Here is a 19910-nt window from a genome sequence, read left to right as displayed (position 1 = left end):
ACAATCTAAACTAAAGTTTGTTAGTAAAACAAATAAAAATACCTGAAAAATTGTACTCAAGTACAGTACCTGAGTAAATGTACTTAGTTACTTTACACCCCTGCCAATGCTTCTATGCTGATGAGGTGTATGGCTCTGGCCTGTAGGCTGGTAGCCGGAACACTGGACACCACCATGTTTTTCTATTTTATGATAGCCTATTGTCCATTTTGTTCCATTTGTGCACACTCAGAGATAAATAAGCACTACAGATTTGACAATGTAGGTTGGAAGTTCCAGTAATGGTTTATAGTTCAGTGATTCTCAACCTTTTCAATTTCAAGGACCCCCAAGTTTGATATGCATTTTACATTGGGCCACGGACCCCCATTTCATAAAAACATCTAGACTGTAAAATCCTCAGTGTTAAGTTAACTGAGAGTGTACAAGAGAGCCTTTACGCTCCATTTCGACCCCTGGTGGTCCCCGGACTTGACGCAACGCATGTTGAGAACCAGCAGGGACTTAAAACGTACACGTCGGTCAGAAAGCGGCGATTGCCCATGCATGCGCAGTGAAAACACCAGCAGCTTGTTGTAGTGACACTTTGACAGCCCATGGTTGCATGCTACCCTGTGCTGAGTGTGCTGTTGGGTTTAGTCTCTGCTGTTTCATCATTCTGGCTGACTGATTTGTTTTTTTCCGATCTGAGTCAGAGAACAAACACAGAGTGTGCCTGCGTGCGTGCGTGCGAGTGCCAAAAGGCCATCACTATAGCATCATTGCCCTGTCCCCTCTCCAAATATAACCTATAACCTGGACAACTTTACTCAATCATACATGACTTTTAATCATGCTTTGTGCGGAACATAACACCAGTGTCACTCCAATCTCAGCCAGAGGTCATCATTGCCACAGTAGGCGTCACACTAGTAAATTCAGTCTGACAATCTTCTTTTTCTCTTTGGAATCAACAGTGGGGGAGTGCGACATCTGCTTTATTTTCTGCTGCTTTTTAAGTGCTTCCCATTTACAGACTGTTAGGCAAAAGCGTACAAAATGAGAGCCAACAATCTGTCTTGAGAGATCTTTTTTTTAAGATTTGTTTTTGGCTTTTCTGCCTTTTTTTGATAGTATCAAGTGAAGAATGACAGGAAAGAGGGAGAGAGAGAGAAGGGGAGAGACATGCAGCAAAGGTCGTCATGAACGGGACTCGAACACGCGACACACTGTCAGGCCAACATTTTATTGTTCATTTTTCATTTTACAACAAGAGCAACCCATCATTACTCAGTAATTTGTTTTACAGTGCAAAGACAATAGGACATACCTATACATGTTGATTGCCTGCATGTGTGCAGAACACATGCACGTACAGTATATATCCACAATCCTCCACCTGTCACTTTCCCTTTTTGTTTTTACACATGGCTACCCTTCCTTCACTTCATCCCTCCCCCCACCCTCCCACCCCTTCTTACAATCCCACCCTCCAGGTTGGTTCCATTATGATGACAACTAAGAAGACATTTCACAAAATATAATATATTATGTAATATAATAAAGCAAAAGTTAATGCACTCTCCATGAAGGATCGATGGAAGAGTACCATATACTGTCTCAGTCTGCGCATAAAATGCAGCCTCTGCTGAACTTAGAGGATAAAGTCCTCTGTGTTTTACTATTGTATTTGTAATGTCATCATCTAGCTTTATTGTACTATTGTTTTATAGTGTATTTTGTATACTTTGCTGTCATCCTGTTTTATTGGGAAAAGCTTAACACCATCTAAACAGAGACAGAGTCCACTCATCCACTTTTTATGAAGTCGATATCATGTGATAGTAGATGAGATCGCTTTTAACTCATTAAGACCTGAGGCTGATTCTACAAATGTCTTCTAAATCAGTTCTCACACAAAAACAATCAAGAGTTCAAAAATAGCAGATCTACAAGCTCACAGCCCGTGACTTCGTGCCACACTGCGAGCTAGTAACATCTGCTATTTTTTAATAGCCAACGCTGAAATCTAAAGTGACATGGATGCTTTCCCGATTTTAATAGGTTAAAATCATGTGACTTAAAAACTGAAGTGAGTTGTTTGTTGTGCGCGTGTGCGTGCGTGTGTGTTTGCGCGTGCGTGTTTTCTTCTACTGTACACTTCTTAACAGGACTGTGTCTTTGTGTTGTTGTCCAGTGTCAAGATGTCACCTCTTTATGCTGCTGCTGCTCTGAGCCTCTTTGCACCCCTGTTTGCGCTGGCCGTCCCCCCCATCCGGACACAGCCAGAGCAGGTCCACCTGTCCTATCCAGGTAGGTCTCTGATCTACTCAGTGGTGCAAAAAGTATACTCGGTTATTATATAGTAAGTTATCAGAGTTTCAGAATCTAACTGGCTCTGCGACTGTCTGAGGCGAGATTTGCTCACAAAGCTATTAAACCATCAAATATTAGAAGTTTACCGTACCTAAGTGGATTCTCTGTCTCTACAAAGGTTAAACACATGGTAATGATACACTGTCTCTTGGCATCTAGATAAAAATGGGTATCTCGCCAATACTCGGCTTAACTAAGGATTGCTGCATCCTGCCAAACGCCAGATCAAAAGCACCACTCTTTAGGCAACATCACCTTCTTTTTTTGTGAACTTTCTCTTGGCTTACATGAGTGCATTTGTAAGAGGATTCACTGTAGGCTAGTCAATCTAAGGTTTGACCCAAAATAAATTGCAATAGTAATCTTTCAAGGTTTTTTATGATCCTTAGGGTCATCCAAATAACGATTGTTAAAAATAAAAAATGTTGTATTGAAAAGTTGTGGATCATGGTAAATTCAGGGGTTGAAAGTTGAGGTACCATTAAAAAACCTACCTATAAATGGCAAACATTTCTACTTTTAATTATGCTTTAAGTAGCATGTGATGTGTCAAACTAGGGGTTGTATTCATGATTCCGAATCAATTAGTTTAGCACGAAAAATACTCGCCCAATAAGTGTTTTTCGTGCAAAACTAATGCTTGGATTGGATTCAGAATCGTGAAAACCCCCTAGTTTGACACGTCACATGCTACTTAATTTAAAGCATAATTTAAATAATTTAAATATTTGCCTTATAGGTTTTTAATGGTACCCAAACCCTTTCAAACCCTGAATTTACCATGATCCACAATTTTTCAATACAACAATTTTTAATGTTATTTGGATGACCCTAAGGATCATAAAAAAACCTTGAACGATTACTATTGTAATTTATTTTGGGTCACGCCCCTTTTTAGCTTAGATTGACTGGTCTGATCAGTCACGCACAATAATTGGGTCTTTTTACCAGTGTCAATCCAGTCATATTTAGTCATCTGAAATGTTTTAATTTTAATCTAGTTTTAGTTGTCTTTGTTGCCGAAATTGTCAGTATATAGTCAGTCATATTTTTGTCAGTGAAAAAAGGTTAGTCAACGGACATTTTTCATCATAGTTTTCACAGCTTTTTTACCTTCCAGGGATACCAGCTGCCATGGTGGTCACCTGGACGACCTTCGATAAGGCAGAGAGCACGGTGGAGTTTGGCTTGTTGGGAGGTCGACTCTTTGACATGACCGCCACGGGCAACGCCACTCTGTTTGTCGACTCGGGGTTGGAGAAGAGGACCATGTACATCCACAGGGTGACGCTCACCAGCCTCAAACCTGGCACCACCTACAGTACGGTTGGGTGTGATATTGTGCACTACAGTTGGTTGCTACTGAGCTCGGCACAATGTGCTGTACGCACACAGAATAACTCTTCCTACTTCCGGGCTGCTTCCCTACTTCCTTCACAGGTGTTGACGATGATACTAATTAAGGCTCTGTTCCATTTAGTGTGGTTCTCAAACTTCTTTTAATTTCAAGGACCCCCATAACTCTTGAGAGTGTACAAATGGAACCACACTCAGAGTTACACACCCATACGGGGCCATTTGGAACCCACTCAAGGAGTGTGTGTGTGCGTATGTGTGCGTGCGTGTGTGTGTGTGTGTGAGACCCACTGGTGTAGCAGAGCAGTGTTTCGCACAACAACACGCACAATAGCAGGACCCTGACTCTGTTTGACAGAATGGAACAGAGCCTTCATTAGTATCAGTGGTAACACCTGTGTAGGGAAGGGGCCCGAGTTCAGTTCTTTCCAAAATGGCGCGTGTGCATAGAGCCCATATTCCTTTTCATTTGTCTCTGATCTGTCCAACAAATCATGCAAGTCACATGCATCACTTCTGTGATTTTCCACTATGCGCCACTAGGGGCAGCAGGGATCTACTTTGCTCACACACTATTCAGAGAGGAGCGACCAAGCCTATTTCTAGTTATCCCTTCTAACTGAACAAAAGAATATGTTGCTATACTGTATACTGTATGAGACAGAGGTAGCTCCTGGCATGAAATGTATAACAACGTATAGGTTAGTACACCAGGTATAACCAGGTCAGTACAGTACTTACGGAAATGTACCGTAGTTACTTTCACCACTGCGTTTTTCCACAGGCTTGTCATTATTGAACAACGGGGCTACTATCGTGCACAATTCATACAGAGAGCCTCTTACTTGCATTGTCCGTGTGTGTTTCGCTGCAGTGTACCACTGCGGCAGTGACCTCGGCTGGAGCGACGTGTTCACGTTCAGCGCGCTGAACGAGAGCACGGCCTTCAGCCCCAGGTTGGCGCTCTACGGGGACCTGGGCAACGAGAACCCCCAGTCTCTGGCCCGGCTGCAGAAAGAGACCCAGCTGGGCATGTACGACGCCATCCTGCACATCGGTAGGTAGGGGCCCGTCACCATTACAACATTTTAAGTTGACGATTCGTCACAGCACAAATAATTGCAATTAACGATTTAATTGTGATAATTGTGACAGGCCTACTGTACATATCGGAGACACAGAGTGGTCACACATTTCAACTGTATTGCACACACAGTTTATTGCATTGTTTTAATGTTCTAATCCAGTTATGCTGAATCTTTTTATGTTCAAGGATTTGATAGCATTTGCATATGATTACAAATTACAATTACTGTATATTTAAATTTATATTTAGAATTTTCTAATAACCTGACCAAAATAATCATTAGACATGATTTGTGCCAGAGTTCCTTTACTGTGTGTCCATGTGTTGTACAGTTGGAGGCCATCGATATTGTCCTTTTCTTTTTGCTGAGGTTTGCGTGATCTGCGTAAAAGGACAGTTAACCCATTTTGGGCGGGAACCCCTTTTGGTGTTTTAAACATTATGTTATAATTTAGCTATTGAAAAATATCAGATCTACAAGCTCATAGCTACAAGCTTGTAGGTCTGCTATTTTTTTTTAAATCGTGAAAATATTTATTTCAGAAAACTGGAGGATTTAGAAGGATTTTTTTTAAAATTTTGAGGTCAGGCCTAAATGGGTCAAATGATAAGGGACAATATCGGTGGCACCCAACTGTAGGTAGGTATAGAGATAACAGTGAAATGCTGATCAAAGTAGACATTCAGTAGTCATTTAACTGTGGAAGCCCCTCTATCTCTGACCCCCATAAGGCCTATTCATACTACAGTTTGAGGTGATGAGGTGCCCACCTACCACCGTGGTTAGTAAAAACAAGAGATGTGTTTTACAGTCTATGGTTGAGGTGAGCGGTGAGTCGCTTATCACCGCGGCGTGTTGTCATGTTGTAGTTTTCGGGGGTCACCTTATCACCTAAAACTATAGCCTCGGTACCCAGGCTTTTATTTCCGTTGAGTATGAATGACCCATGAGACCCACTGTTCTAATCCACATGGTTTTGTGTTTTTAGGGGACTTTGCCTATGACATGCATGAGGTATTTCACTTTCAATTATTTCTTCTTTTAAACCAATATCATGAGCTACTGTCGAACAGATAAATGGGAGCAGTTTGGGAACTCTGTCATCAAGGGCTTATTCTTTAAAAGCTAGTGAGATATCCACCTCATTCCACAATGACAGATGAGATTAAGCCTCTTCACCTCTCCAGTCTTTCTCTGGCCTCCCCGTTATTCATCAGCAGAACAGACGAAGGCCCACAGCTGTGGTTAACGCCCCGGTTATGATTAAAATGATGGTGAAAAAGGGCATTAATCCTTTGGTGAAAGACAGGGATTTAGGGGGCAAGTCACCCAAGTAGCTGACGGAAAAAAAGGAATATTTCAAACATAATAACTAAGTCTATTAAAGTCCCAATCGTGCATTTCCTCATTTTGAAAACATATTAGCTGCCGCCTGTGATATTACAGGCATAATAACATATTCCAGTCATACATTACAGATATTCTATTTCCCAGAAATCAAGGTTTTAAATTGCTGTGTGGCTGCACCATTCATATGTTTTAATTTCTTTGACATAATAGAGAAAAATTACATGGCGGCGGCGGTGGCTCAGGGGTAGAGTGGCTGGATGGTAACCGCAAGGTTGCCAGTTCGAACCCTGGCGCCCCCAGAGTTGGTGTAGAAGTGTCCTTGAGCAAGACACTGAACCCCTAATTGCTCCTGATGTGCTGGTTGGTGCCTTGCATGGTTTCCGCCACCATCGGTGTATGAATGTAATGCACAATCTATGTAAAGCGCCTTGGATAAAGGCGCTATATAAATGCACCATTTACCATTTACATGACACAGTGAGATGCCGGCTGCCGGGTCCAACATTTAATCACCATAATTCATGCTTTGCTCTCAGCTGGAATGTCTAAAGTCTGTCCTTCTGGCTTCATTGATATTATAAATAGAAAAACAGAAAAAGGAATTCTGTCTGGAAGCTCATTAATGGCAGTGAAACCTGACAGGACAGCCATGGACCGCACCGTGTTTTTAAAACGCCGAAGCCGCCATTAGGATCGGGGGCGGGAGAAATAATGGCCTCTGGTTTCATTGAGGTTTACTTGGTATGCACATGGGACATTCCTTAGGCCTTCTGGAAAAATGACTTACTGGATTCTTACAACAAACTTGGCAGAACATCAGTGGCTAGAGAGAAGAAGAAGAAAGAACAAATACATACTTTTCCTCCCAGTCAGCGATAAATCTGAGTCCACTTGAATAGCACTAGGTATCTCTGACCATGCCATGCATGTCATGTCCTTATAGCACTAGGTATCTCTGACCATGCCATGCATGTCATGTCCTTATAGCACTAGGTATCTCTGACCATGCCATGCATGTCATGTCCTTGAATAGCACTAGGTATATCTGACCATGCCATGCATGTCATGTCCTTATAGCACTAGGTATCTCTGACCATGCCATGCATGTCATGTCCTTATAGCACTAGGTATCTCTGACCATGCCATGCATGTCATGTCCTTATAGCACTAGGTATCTCTGACCATGCCATGCATGTCATGTCCTTATAGCACTAGGTATCTCTGACCATGCCATGCATGTCATGTCCTTATAGCACTAGGTATCTCTGACCATGCCATGCATGTCACGTCCTTATAGCACTAGGTATCTCTGACCATGCCATGCATGTCATGTCCTTATAGCACTAGGTATCTCTGACCATGCCATGCATGTCATGTCCTTTTATTTCTGACCATGCCATGCATGTCATGTCCTTATAGCACTAGGTATCTCTGACCATGCCATGCATGTCATGTCCTTTTATCTCTGACCATGCCATGCATGTCATGTCCTTATAGCACTAGGTATCTCTGACCATGCCATGCATGTCATGTCCTTTTATCTCTGCATGTCATGTCCTTGGGACTGGCATTTGTATTGGAATTCTTGTATTAACCCGTTATATAAATCCGGGAAAGGATCTACGTCACTTTAGATTTTAGCGTTGGCTGATCGCAGATCGTACAAGCTCACAAGCTCAATCTGCTATTTCTGAACATTTTTTGGGGGGAAAACGTTGAACCATTTTGAATTACGAAAAAGTCTGATAACTATTTACAAGGCATTATTTTCCAGAATCTACCTCAGGTTAAAAAGGAAATGAATGGCCTGATGAATGTGTTCCAGGACAATGTGTTACTGTACGTTCAATACGCCCTGATGAATGTGTTCCAGGACAACGCCAGGATAGGGGATGAGTTCATGAGGCAGATCCAGTCCATCGCTGCATACGTGCCCTACATGACCTGTCCTGGGAACCACGAGTCTACATAGTAGGTCTCCCTGTCTCTGTCTCTCTCTTTGTCTCTGTCTCTCTCTATCTCTGTCTTTCTCAATTGAAATATACGGTACCTACTAGAAGAACGAAATGTGCAAACAAACAGAGCTTGGCACATTGAGCTCTCGGCACATTGAGCTCTCTCTCTCTGTCTGTCTGTGTGTCTGTTTCTAACTTTTATCCTGTCTTCCATCTTGTGTTTATAAAATTAACTGACATTGACGTGCATGTGTAAACAACACACACGGAGCACACATTCAGGGCTGGGATGTTAAAGCCTTAAAGGAAATGTTGTTACAGAGTGTTTAGAAGCTGCAAGTCAACATGGGAGCCTTCCTGACTCCCCTCTGCTCCCCATTAGTCAACATGGGAGCCTTCCTGACTCCCCTCTGCTCCCCATTAGCCCACGTTTTGCTTTGCATTTAGCGCCACATGCCAATTGTGGAAAGTAACCAAGTATATTTACTCAAGTACTGTACTTACTTAAACCATTAAGACCTGAGGCCGATTCTACAAATGCCTTCTAAATCAGTAGTTCTCACTACTGATCTGCTGATTTTGTAAACGTCCAAAATGACACGCTTTCCCGGGTTTCATGGGTTAAGCACACCTTTGAGGTACTTTTACTTTACTCGATTATTTCCATTTTCATTACTTTTATACTTGTACTCCACTACATCTCAGAGGCAAAATTTGTCATTTTTACTCCACTGCAGGTTTTAGTAACTACCGGCGTCCGGTAGTCACTTAGAAGATTTACATTATCACTGTAAATCGAAAAAGCTTTGTATTTCAACATTTTTTGAAAAGATTTGAAAACTTGATGTTTGTATTTGTATTGATGCCGATACATTTGTTCTTTTACGCCACGCATTCCGATAATTTGAGTTTACTTTTAAACCGAATATTTCTACATTGTGATATTGCTTAAGTAACTTCTTCCAACACTGCCTTACATTCCACGTGGGTTAGATTACGTTATTGTACGTATTATGATCAACAACAATGTTTTAGGGGGCGCGGTTAGGGCACAGTATTTCATATTAGTGGTTTGGTTTCATTTTACGCCCTCAAGAGTTAAATTATTGTTAAACACATTACTTAATTCACCAGAAGTCCACACAATTAGAGAATATATAGAAGAATTATTACTTTTTTCAACATTTGCCTGTTATCTCTCCTATGGTACCAACATCAATACAGCATGGAATTATATGTATCCAACGATAACAACATATATCCACCTCATTCCACAATGACAGATGAGATTAAGCCTCTTCACATGTGTGTGTGTGTGTGTGTGTGTGTGTGTGTGTGTCAGTGTGTGTATGCGTGCGTATGCGTGCGCGTGCGCGTGTGCGTGTGCGTGTGTTTGGGTTGAGGCTCAGAAAAACAACCCCTCCTGGGGTCAACCACAACTTTTCCACTGCAGAAAACACTTTGGTCTGTCGCACACCATCCACGGTACCGTTGGAACACACATGGGAGCTATTTTGGTCTCCGAAGGGCTGGATCAACCTCAGGGACCGCCAACATCTAAACAAGTCGACGCTCTCCAAAACAAACCAAATTAAAACAAACACTTGAAAAAAAAAAGTGACTCGCTTAAGCGGTCAGCTTGTCCCGCAGCTCTCCTCGATCGGCCCGCTCGCTCCAGACAGTAGCCGGTTGGGCGTCTGAAAACCGTGCAGTTTGTTTGATCTTTCTCGCCACATAAAACAGGCGTTCTCAGACTTGTTTTCAAAATTCAAGGACCCCTCAGGTTGGTATGCATGAACCCTTAGGGGGGTCCCGACTCCCCGGTTCCCGCTTTGAGAACCGATCATTTCTAAAAAATTGTGTGAAAGCAAAGACAGGAGGGATATATTGTATATAAACACTAAACAGTAAAAGCTTGAGCTACTAGACAGGGTTCTATGCATACCACTGGTGTGCAAGCGCTCGTGCGTGCGTGCGTGCGCGTGCGCGTGCGCATGCGTGCGGACTTCAAAGCAGAAAAAAGCCTAGGCCTAATGCATTACGTACACCAGAGCATTTGACTTTACAGCCCCCAAACAACCCGCATAATAATTTCCATTGTTTTGTTCAAGTTGCTTCCTGTTTACCAGGACATGCAGGTAGGCCTGCAGGTACGGTAGGCTCTTCACCAGATGCTGCATCATATCCAGTATCAACCTGAACATCTGCTGTGCGTTTCTAAAGCCATGAGGTCAGCCGGCCATGCTTTGACCATTATGCCGTTTCTTTTTACCTGTATGCCAGTGGTTGGTCCTTTTAACCCATTAACCCTAGAACACTTAACATCCTTGTTGTCACATCATCACTAAACTCAATGTACCCAATGTGAAATATTCCATGTGCAGCAATACATGCTAACTTCAGGTACTCTTCTTTAATATTTCATCATCATATCATATATATCTCTATCATAGGGGGGCAAAAAAATAATTATTTCAAAAATATTTAAAAACTAAAAACATTCCTGATCATTGTTTGTGAACTGTCATTTGTGTTTTTTTTGTATCCAAAATTAGTTAATAGCACAGGCAGACTCTTCACATACTAGAGCTATGTCTGAAATAAGTGTCAGAGCTGAAATCGACATGTAAATATGAAATAAATGCTTAAACATGTAGCTAGATGTAATGTTAGTCCACAGAAGTGAACCTTTCAAGCCTGTTTTCTCAACTCTCTGTTTTCTGCAAGACATTACTCTATAAGCCATATCTCCAAAACGGGTGGGTCAAACTGAACAACCAATGTCAATTTTAAGCTATGATTCCCTGCTTTCATATATGACACAAAAAATATCCAATGACAGTCCCTCAGTCAAATTTGGCCACATTTATTGTCATTGTTTATGTAAACTGTAAAAAGTGTCCTGCTGGGCTTCTTCGAAAGCATGACACTTAAATAAAGAATCAATCAATCAATCAATCAATCAATCAATCAATCCTGTACAAATGCCTTCTAAACCAGTAGTTCTCCAACTGTACATCAGATGTACAAGCTTGCAGCATGGCACGAAGTGACGTGCTGCGAGCGTGTATATCTGCAATTTTTTCCAATAGCTAACGCTAACATCTAAAGCGACACAGCAAGTGTTGGATTGGGGGTAAGTCCCTGCGACATACTAGCGTCATGTCCAGGGGGTGTACTTGTACATCAAGCTGCCTCACGCTACAGAAACAGGAGATAGGCTCCTGCCCTATGGGCCTCATGGCTCGGCAAGGCTACTTACTTACTTACAAGGACCCCCAGTTAGAGACGCCTCAAGTTCACCCATTCACACAGCGAGGGCGGAGGGCAGCCACGCAGGGTATACAGTCCCACTCACCGGGAAGCAGGTTCAGTCTGTGGCTCAGGGACGGCGGGATCGAACCGGGAACCTTCCGATTCCCAGACGACCCGCTCTCTGCCTCCCGAGCCACTACTAGCCTATACTACGTCACTCCTTCGTGAGAAACCAACTCTGGGTTTACCAGACGCATAACGTGTGTCTTCTTTATAGCGAGATAGTATTTGAACCCGTTCCAGAGTCAATTTCCGCCCCTTTGGTTCCCCGATATCTTGATCAGTGTTTTCCAATCCAGTGAAAGCAAAGCCTTTTTTCTTTAACGTGCTCAGGGGGGCCTCTCAGATGTGTAATATCCTGTGGATCAGCGTCGGGGGGTTATCGAAGACCCCTCTCCCCTTTTTAGTTGGAGTGGGTTTAAGTCGTGTTCAGTGTCTGTGCACTGTACATCACGGAGGATCTAAAGGCGACTGATCTCCACACACCACGTGGTGTTTGTACAGCCCGCGGCGCTCGCCGTCGTCCCGGCCTCGCGTTGTGTAGCGTGCCCACCGCCTCCGCCGCCTGGCCTCAATTAACCCGTTAAGACCGGAGACCAGATTCTACAAATGTCTTCTATACTTTTTCCATGTCAACGACAACAAATTATATGTATTTGGCTGTCGACCCCATCTCAAAATTGTGATTGAGTTAAAAATGTCCGTTTTACAAGAATATATATTCAAAGATTTGCACACATTTTCACGATTTAAAAAAAAATAGCAGATCTATAAGCTCGTAGCGCGGCATGAAGTTATTGCTACGAGCTTGTAGATCTGCTATTTTTGAATAGCAGATAATCAAATCTGATCTATTTTTGAATAGTATAGATAGTCTAAAATAATGCTTTTTAGCTCAAATTTAAAATGAACACAGATATGCTTTCCCGGTCATAATAGGTTAAGTCTCTGCTAACAGTAGCATGTTTTTCTTGGCGCCGTCACCTGACATCAGAACGTGATATGGAGACACGCTGGCTTTCGCTACATTACATAACCGGAGCTGCTCTACCACTTCTATACGTACGCCACTGTATGTACTGTACTGTAATGTACTGTATGTGTCTGCGGTATACTCTATAACCCGTTCAAACCGGGAAAGCATCTGTGTCTTAATCACTTTAACCATCATTTTATACTTTGGCTATTCAAAAATAGCAGATCTACAAGCTCGTACTGCGTCACTTCGTAGCTTGCACAGATTTGCTATTTTTGAAAAATCTATATTTTGAGATGGGGGCCCTTGACATGAAAGAGTGTGAGCACCACTGATACATACATTAGCAGCAACATAAGATCTATCAGAAAACTGTTTCAAAGACATTTGTAGAATCGTCCTCAGGTCTTACTGTGTTAAGAATTCAAATCACCATGCAGCTGGCTTTTGCCTCTCTCTCTCTCCTGCTCTCTCTATCTCCCTCACTTTCTCCCTTGCTGTCTTTCCAACCTCAAAAAACCTAACGGGCAAAAAAAAAAAAAGGAACTGAAACAGGCCCGACCGCAAGAGTAGTCAGTCAGCAGCATACCAGCAGGATGAGAGCAGCAGCTCGGGATGCTAAGGCCCCCCCAGGCCCAATCAAAGCCATCTTTGTTCCTGGGGGACAACATATAATAGCTCATCTGGCCCTTGGAGGCGATGGGAAGTGACCGTTGACATTTAGGAACAATCGGGCTGCAATGTGAGTTGGTGGGTGTCATGGGTGTCATACTTCCAGACTCATCATATTACGTGTCCATCTCGTGGACTTCCAGACTCATCAGTCGGATGAATATGGGCAGGTCCTGTTGCATTGGTTTAGCCGCAGTGGTGAAAAAAGTACTTAAATGTTTTACTTAAGTAAAAGTACGAGCAGTAGTAGTAAAAGTACTGGGTGAACGAGCACAAAATGAAACTGAATCCAAGAAAATGCAAAGTTATACATGTCACTGGCATGAGACAGAAACCGGCCCTCCCAACACTCTCCATTGACCAAAACATAGAAGTGTGTGACACAGTAAAGGTTCTGGGGGTCACCATTCAAGCTAACTTGAAATGGGACAGCCAGGTGGACTATATGTTGCCAATAGAAAGATCCAATTCACACGCATTCACACACCAATGGCGGAGGAAACCATGCAACCTGTGCACACAGAATAACTCTCCCAACTTCCTTCACAGGTGTTACCGATGATACTAATTAAGGCTCTGTTCCATTTAGTGTGCAGTGGTTCTCAAGCTTTCTCATTTCAAGGACTCCCCATGACTGAGTGTACAAATGGAACTAAATGGACCCTTATCATAAGGGTCTATTTGGGTCCATTTGGTTCCATTTGTACACTGTCAGACTCTGACTCTGTTAATTTGACCAGAATTGAACAGAGCCTTCATTAGTATCATCGGTAGCACCTGTGAAGGAGGTGGGGAAGGGTTCTTTCCAAGGTGGCGTGTGTGCATGGAGCCCATTGGGGGGTTCCGCATCTTGCATCTTCCGGGATCGAGCTGGGAACCTTCCGATTGCCATGCAGTCACTCTACCCCTGAGACACTAGGCCGCCCCTGGCATACACTGTGATAGCTCTTCTTGGGTCTCATGTCTAACCACAAGGTGGGGGTGTGGACCCAGGAACACATTACAGTTGTTCCTATCAGTGGACTCAGTGGTTGAGATATCATATCAAGAGCCTTGTTTGTTTCCATCACACAATGGTGTTTGTATTACTATTTTTGTGGTATGTTACCAGTGGTGGAGAAAGTACTCACATGTTGTACTTGAGTAAAAAGTATCAATACTGCAATATAGAAATACTCTAGCTATTACAAGTGAATGTCCGGAATTCAACATTTACGTGAGTAGTATTGGCATCAAAATGTAGTTAAAGTACCAAAATGTAGAAAGTACTCTTTATGCAGAATGTCTAATTTCAGGTTTTCTAATGTATAAAAATATTATAATAGCCGATCTACAAGCTCACAATGCGTCATGATGCGACACATTGTGAGCTTGTAGATCTGCTATTTTCAAAAGATTGTTATACATTTGAAAACCTCTGCATTATGAGTACTTTTACTTTTGGTACTAGTACATTTTGATAGTGATACTTTTGTACTTTTTAATCAAGTACATTTTGAATTCCGGACTTTTTACTTGTAACGGCGTGTTTCTACATTGCAGTATTGATACATTTACTTAAGTAACAAAACGTTTTTTTTTTTCACTTTGCTGTGTTTATTGCTGACCTCACGGTCCACAGAGATCAGCGCTCTCATTAGCTCTACACTTATTCAGCATTTACAAAAGGTCTCTATCTATGATCCTTTGACCTCCGACCCCCTCGGTTCTCTGGTTACCCCTAATACTACATTAACCCTGACCTTTAGAGCCTGTACTATATCATATAATATACTATTATAATATATTTTTCATCTCCTGAAATATTCATTTCCATTAAAAAAATATAAATAAAAATAGTGAAAATAGCAGCTCTGTGAGCTTGTGACGTGTTTGTTGCGATGCCTAAGCTTACAGATCGGCTATAGTACAAAGCCTAAAAAAAGCAGAAATGCATTGTTTTATTTCTGTGTTCCAGTGCACAAAGCCCAAATACACAATTAAATCATTCATCGCAATTATGTGTATGTATGACAATGAATTAACACGATCGCCGCCCCAATCTCTGACTTACATAAGACGGGAGAGCAATTATTCTCCTACAGTATGTTAATAGAGCCAGACAGAAAAATGGCTCCGGACTTACTTTAATGGGAACATTAAACACAGTAAATAAGTAGAAGGGCACTGGGGAGAGCTTTCCTAGAAAGACTTCCCTCCTTTGTGCTGCTAGGTGTGAGCGAGTTTGACCAATTGCAATGTTTGGATATGGCCGCGTGGTTTGTGTGGATGGGGATGGGTCATGCTATTTTAGTTGCAGCTAGCTTGGGGTATTTGTGTTCGGAATTATCTCCTCGACTTAGTTAGTCTGTTGATTGTTTTGGGGTAGTATTTGTTCCTGTACTTTTGCACATGCGTGATATTTGTCGTCTGCATTTTAACCTGGGGAAGTGGGGAAGTGCCACTAGGACGGCAGAGTTAGGGATCAACCCCTCAAACTCCAGCATCCGTATTGTGGGGAATAGAAAGCAACACCGCTGGTTGGTCGGATACTCTCTGCGAAAAACCTTCCCCACAATAACAGAAAGCATCCGTGTAATTTTCGATTTATTTGGCCATTCAAATATAGCCAGATCTACAAGCTCACAGCTCGTCACTTTGTGCCGTGCTATGAGCTTGTAGTTCTGCTATTTATGAAAACTCAAATATTTTAACCCATGATTTGGGACGGGAAACCCTTTTTGGGTTTTTTACCTTTCAATCCGGGAACCTCTTTTGGGGTAGTTGCTATGTACAGTATGTAGCAACATAGATTTTTATTGTAATTTTGGGATACATTTTGAAAACAGGTCAGAATTTAAAAGGCATTTTTAGAATCGTCCTCAGGTCTAAATCGGTATATATCTTTAAAGCAAACATTTTTAACTCAAATCTTTGCTTCTGGGGGTCTCTGGAACAAAATATTTTGAGATGGTGGGGTCGGTGACTCGGCGGCCAAATACATATCATTTTGGGGGTCCTTGACATGAACAAGTTTGAGCACCACTGTTATAGCAACATACGTTTTTTTCAGAAAACTGATTTAGAAAAGAGACATTCTTTTGTAGAATCGGCCTCAGGTCTTAATGCGTTTAAGTGGTTACTGTAAGTGCCTAGCTCAGGGGCACTTCAGCTGCCCCGACGACTTACACCTCATCTGCACAGGCAATGTGCCTGTGCAGATGTACCTGTACACAAGACACTGTATCTGCTGAGACACTGTACCTGTACACAAGATGTAACAATAAAGTACAACCTTGAACCTTGAAGGAGCCAGTGTTCCGACAGCGAAAAACTGTGCTGATATGGAGCGTCGGTCATTGCGTTTGCGACGTAGCCTGAACCAATGAAATGACCAATAACCAATAATAATAATAATAATAATGACCAATAGTGTGTACAGTAGCACAGAGGCGATGGCGGTGGTAGATTGTAGGGTTGCAACTATTGATCATTTACCCGATTATTCTCTCGATTATAGTTTTCCGATTAATCGAATAGTTGAGAATCGATTATTTTTGATAAAATCGATTCATTGATTTTTTTATTATAATCAATTACATTGATTTGTTTTGATTATCTCTTGCACCTCTATAGTACATTGGAATGATTATTACCACAAGCTTCGATCTGGTGACAGCCAGTGGTGGAAAAAGTACTCACAACTGGCATCAAAATGTACTTACCGTTAAAGTACCAAAAGTAAAAGTACTCATTATGCAGAATGTCTCACTTCAAGTTTTGGGTCGCACACACCAAGACTGCATTTCAGTCATTTATTCTTGCATTTTGGACAGGAGACAAACGTTTCGGCTATCCAGCCTTCATCAGTGTCCAAAACGTTTGTCTCCTGTCCAAAATGCAAGAATAAATGACTGAAATGCAGTCTTGGTGTGTGCGACCCATTACCGTTATTTATGTGATATGATTTGAACGGGTAACGCACCTTAAGTCAGAGCACGGTGGTCACATGAAGAGTTTTGTCTTGATGTCTACATAGTGAAAATAGCTGATCTACAAGCTCACAATGTGTCGCATCGCCACACATTGTGAGCTTGTAGATCGTCTATTTTCAAATGGCCGGAATGTATATAGGGTGGTTAATGTATGCTTTGTAATAATAATCAAAATCTATGCAGTATTTAAGTAACTAGTAACTAAAGTTTTCAAATACATGTAGTGGAGTAAAAGTACAATATTTGGATCCGAGTCTACTCCCACCACTGCATTCCTCCTGTATCTAGTGCCATTTTGAAGCAGATGCCACCATAGCCTTCACTATCCAGTGATGTACTTAACAGCACAGAGCAGGACTCCACAGCAGCCTGGACGTAAACCCAAGAGGGGATAGCTTACAAAAGAATGGCACCCAAATTAGACGGCAATTTTAAGAATAGCCGGTTTGTTTGGTCTTTTAAAGCCAACCTGCAAGGACTGTCAACTGTATTTTGAATAGTGTGAACAGTCTGCCTCGCTTATGAACTCTGGCGTAGGCACCACAAAATGATAGAGGGGGCCGAGGTTTGTGGCGCTAATTGGTGTTGTTTTGATATCCAAAGGCACGCAGATTGTATAGCCACTGCATCTAATTGGCTCTCTCTATCTACCTCTCTCTCTCGCTCATCTTGTTTGCCCACAGCAACTTCTCCAACTACAGAAGCCGGTTCAGCATGCCAGGCCAGACTGAGAGCCTGTGGTACAGGTAGGAAAAAAGAGACAATGCTGCACTTCTCCAGTGATATGATATTTGAGCTTTTAGTTGTTGGAAGAACACCCTGCATCAAAAGTACAGCCAGACCCATAAAATACTGGCCATTATTTGGCTTCTTTGGTAACGGCAATTATGCAGCCGATGTGTCCCGATTGTGTAACCATTGCCATCCTTTGTGATGACGTGGTCCACCGGCCAATCCTCCCTTAAGGCAATTTTAATATCGAATTCTATTTTTGAAGTGGTGCAAACCACTTCCTTAAGTGATTATGTGTGTGGGTGGGTAGCTGGGTAGCTGGCTGGCTGGCTGGCTGGGTATGAGCACGAAAACAGCATGGTTGTTTTTCACCACCTGTGCGCAACCTAACACACACACAAACACACACGCACATATTAACTGTATATATGGTGATTTCAGGTGTGCCAGTACAGTACAGTACAGTACAGTACAGTACAGTACAGTACAGTAGAGGGTACAGTAGAGGGACCCCCACACGGTAACTCTGTCATTTCTCAACCGTTTCGGATGCGGGGCGGCTCGCCGGAATCGGGCCGGCACCCCCGGGGACCCCTGCACGGAGTTGCACCACTTACTTCACATGGGTGTGATTTTAAAAACTTCAATCAAATCGAAGTTTTTAAAATTGATTGGTTTCGCATATTGGACAAAACATTGGTCAAAACATCGGTACTAGTCTAGTGGTCTAGGGACTCTCCAAAATCGGGATTGGACTCGCATATCTCTGGCATCGGTCAGACTCTGAACAAACATTGGTGTGAGCATCAAACAGAGCTAGGTAAAAGAAAGCATTATTGCACCAATGCCCACCCACCTGCAACCCCCCCTTTTAGTATCATGTGAAAGTTTACCATACCTCCCACTGCATTTAAGTAGCAATTAATGAAGCCTGGCTGCCCAGGAGAACTGGCAGCAAGGAATAGTGTACCCCCCCCCCCCCCCCCCCCCATTAGTCCTTCTATCTCAGCGATGTAGAGACAGTGTACAAAGGAGCTATACATCCAGCGGGTTGACTCATAGCTCACTACAGGACCCCGTTCTCTCAGGGAGTAAGATAATATCCTGGTTAGACCACAGGCCAGCTGAGCTGCCCACTCTTCAATCCTCGGGCCCGCTCCCAGACAGGCCTGTTGGCTGAGGGCCCCTCTCCCCTCCCCTCCTCTCCTCTCCCCTCCTCTCCCTGCCTCTCCTCGCCTTCTATTCTCTTCTCTCCTCTCCTCTCCTGCTCCCCCCCCCCCCCCACCCTCACATGGAGTGGAATGGCAGGAGGCTGAGGAACGCTCCATGCCAGAGGGGGGGGGGGGGGGGGGGTGGATCTGAGGTCTTATAACACCTATACCCAAAGAAACGCCAACACGGTACGTGCTGAAATCCTGGGCCCCCCCTGATACCTGGCCTCCTGGGGCTCCCCTTAATATACTACTACTTAAACTGACACGTTAAACATATAAGGCATGTGTGCCAATGCCACCGTTTGATGTCCAAGAACAAGCAAGTACGAGCCATTTCCTTTAATATAGCAATTTCTAAAATGCAACAATTGCTAAATTGTCTTGCATTTTTATCTTAAGTGTATGCTAAGCAAGAATATTGCCCACTTAAAATAGCATGAATATGTCAAAAACATTATATAAAGTAAGTAGTGTTTAACCACTTGAACCCTAGCATTCCTATTCGAGGCATGTTACATGTTACAATAGCAAGCATTTGGCAAAAATGGATGATCATTATTTTGTCAAAAATAGGCGAACATTTGGCGAAAATAACAGCTATTCTCCCTATTTGGCATACGGCGAAGCGAAGTATATAGCGTATATAAGTGGTTAACAACAACCAAACAGCCAAAGGATCCGGGAACTTTCAGTCAAGATCTCACACTCCCATTATCACATTAGAATTTATTTGATAAGCTCCTACTCCTACTCGGAAATGTCTTTTAATTAACAGGATTAAAGATAATGTGAGTATTTTAGCCGGATATCTCTGGCGTGTTCCAGGAATCCTGTCCAACTCTGGGCCCTTATTCTGAATCATATAACCCCCACCGTCCCACTGCTGTCTGCACTCACGTTTACATACAAATGTTGCACAAATC

The 19910-nt window shown here is 42.7% G+C and overlaps 2 protein-coding genes across 3 annotated transcripts in view; one reads left to right on the top strand and one right to left on the bottom strand.

The window, feature by feature from the left end:
* LOC306942752 (KATNB1-like protein 1) overlaps positions 1 to 19910 on the bottom strand; it is a 159531-nt gene that overhangs the window by 7591 nt on the left and 132030 nt on the right. The window lies entirely within an intron of this gene.
* acp7 (acid phosphatase 7, tartrate resistant (putative)) overlaps positions 1 to 19910 on the top strand; it is a 33315-nt gene that overhangs the window by 1294 nt on the left and 12111 nt on the right. For both annotated transcript variants that reach the window (XM_079528806.1, XM_079528807.1), the window contains exons 2-7: positions 2177 to 2292; positions 3476 to 3676; positions 4586 to 4768; positions 5788 to 5813; positions 8023 to 8120; positions 17725 to 17787. In XM_079528806.1, coding sequence (XP_079384932.1) covers positions 2177 to 2292; positions 3476 to 3676; positions 4586 to 4768; positions 5788 to 5813; positions 8023 to 8120; positions 17725 to 17787 — 687 coding nt within the window. The remainder of the gene's footprint in view (positions 1 to 2176; positions 2293 to 3475; positions 3677 to 4585; positions 4769 to 5787; positions 5814 to 8022; positions 8121 to 17724; positions 17788 to 19910) is intronic.

The sequence above is a fragment of the Electrona antarctica genome (genome assembly GCF_951216825.1).
Source record: "Electrona antarctica genome assembly, chromosome: 18".
NCBI lineage: Eukaryota > Metazoa > Chordata > Actinopteri > Myctophiformes > Myctophidae > Electrona > Electrona antarctica.
This window is presented reverse-complemented; position numbering and strand designations above follow the sequence as displayed.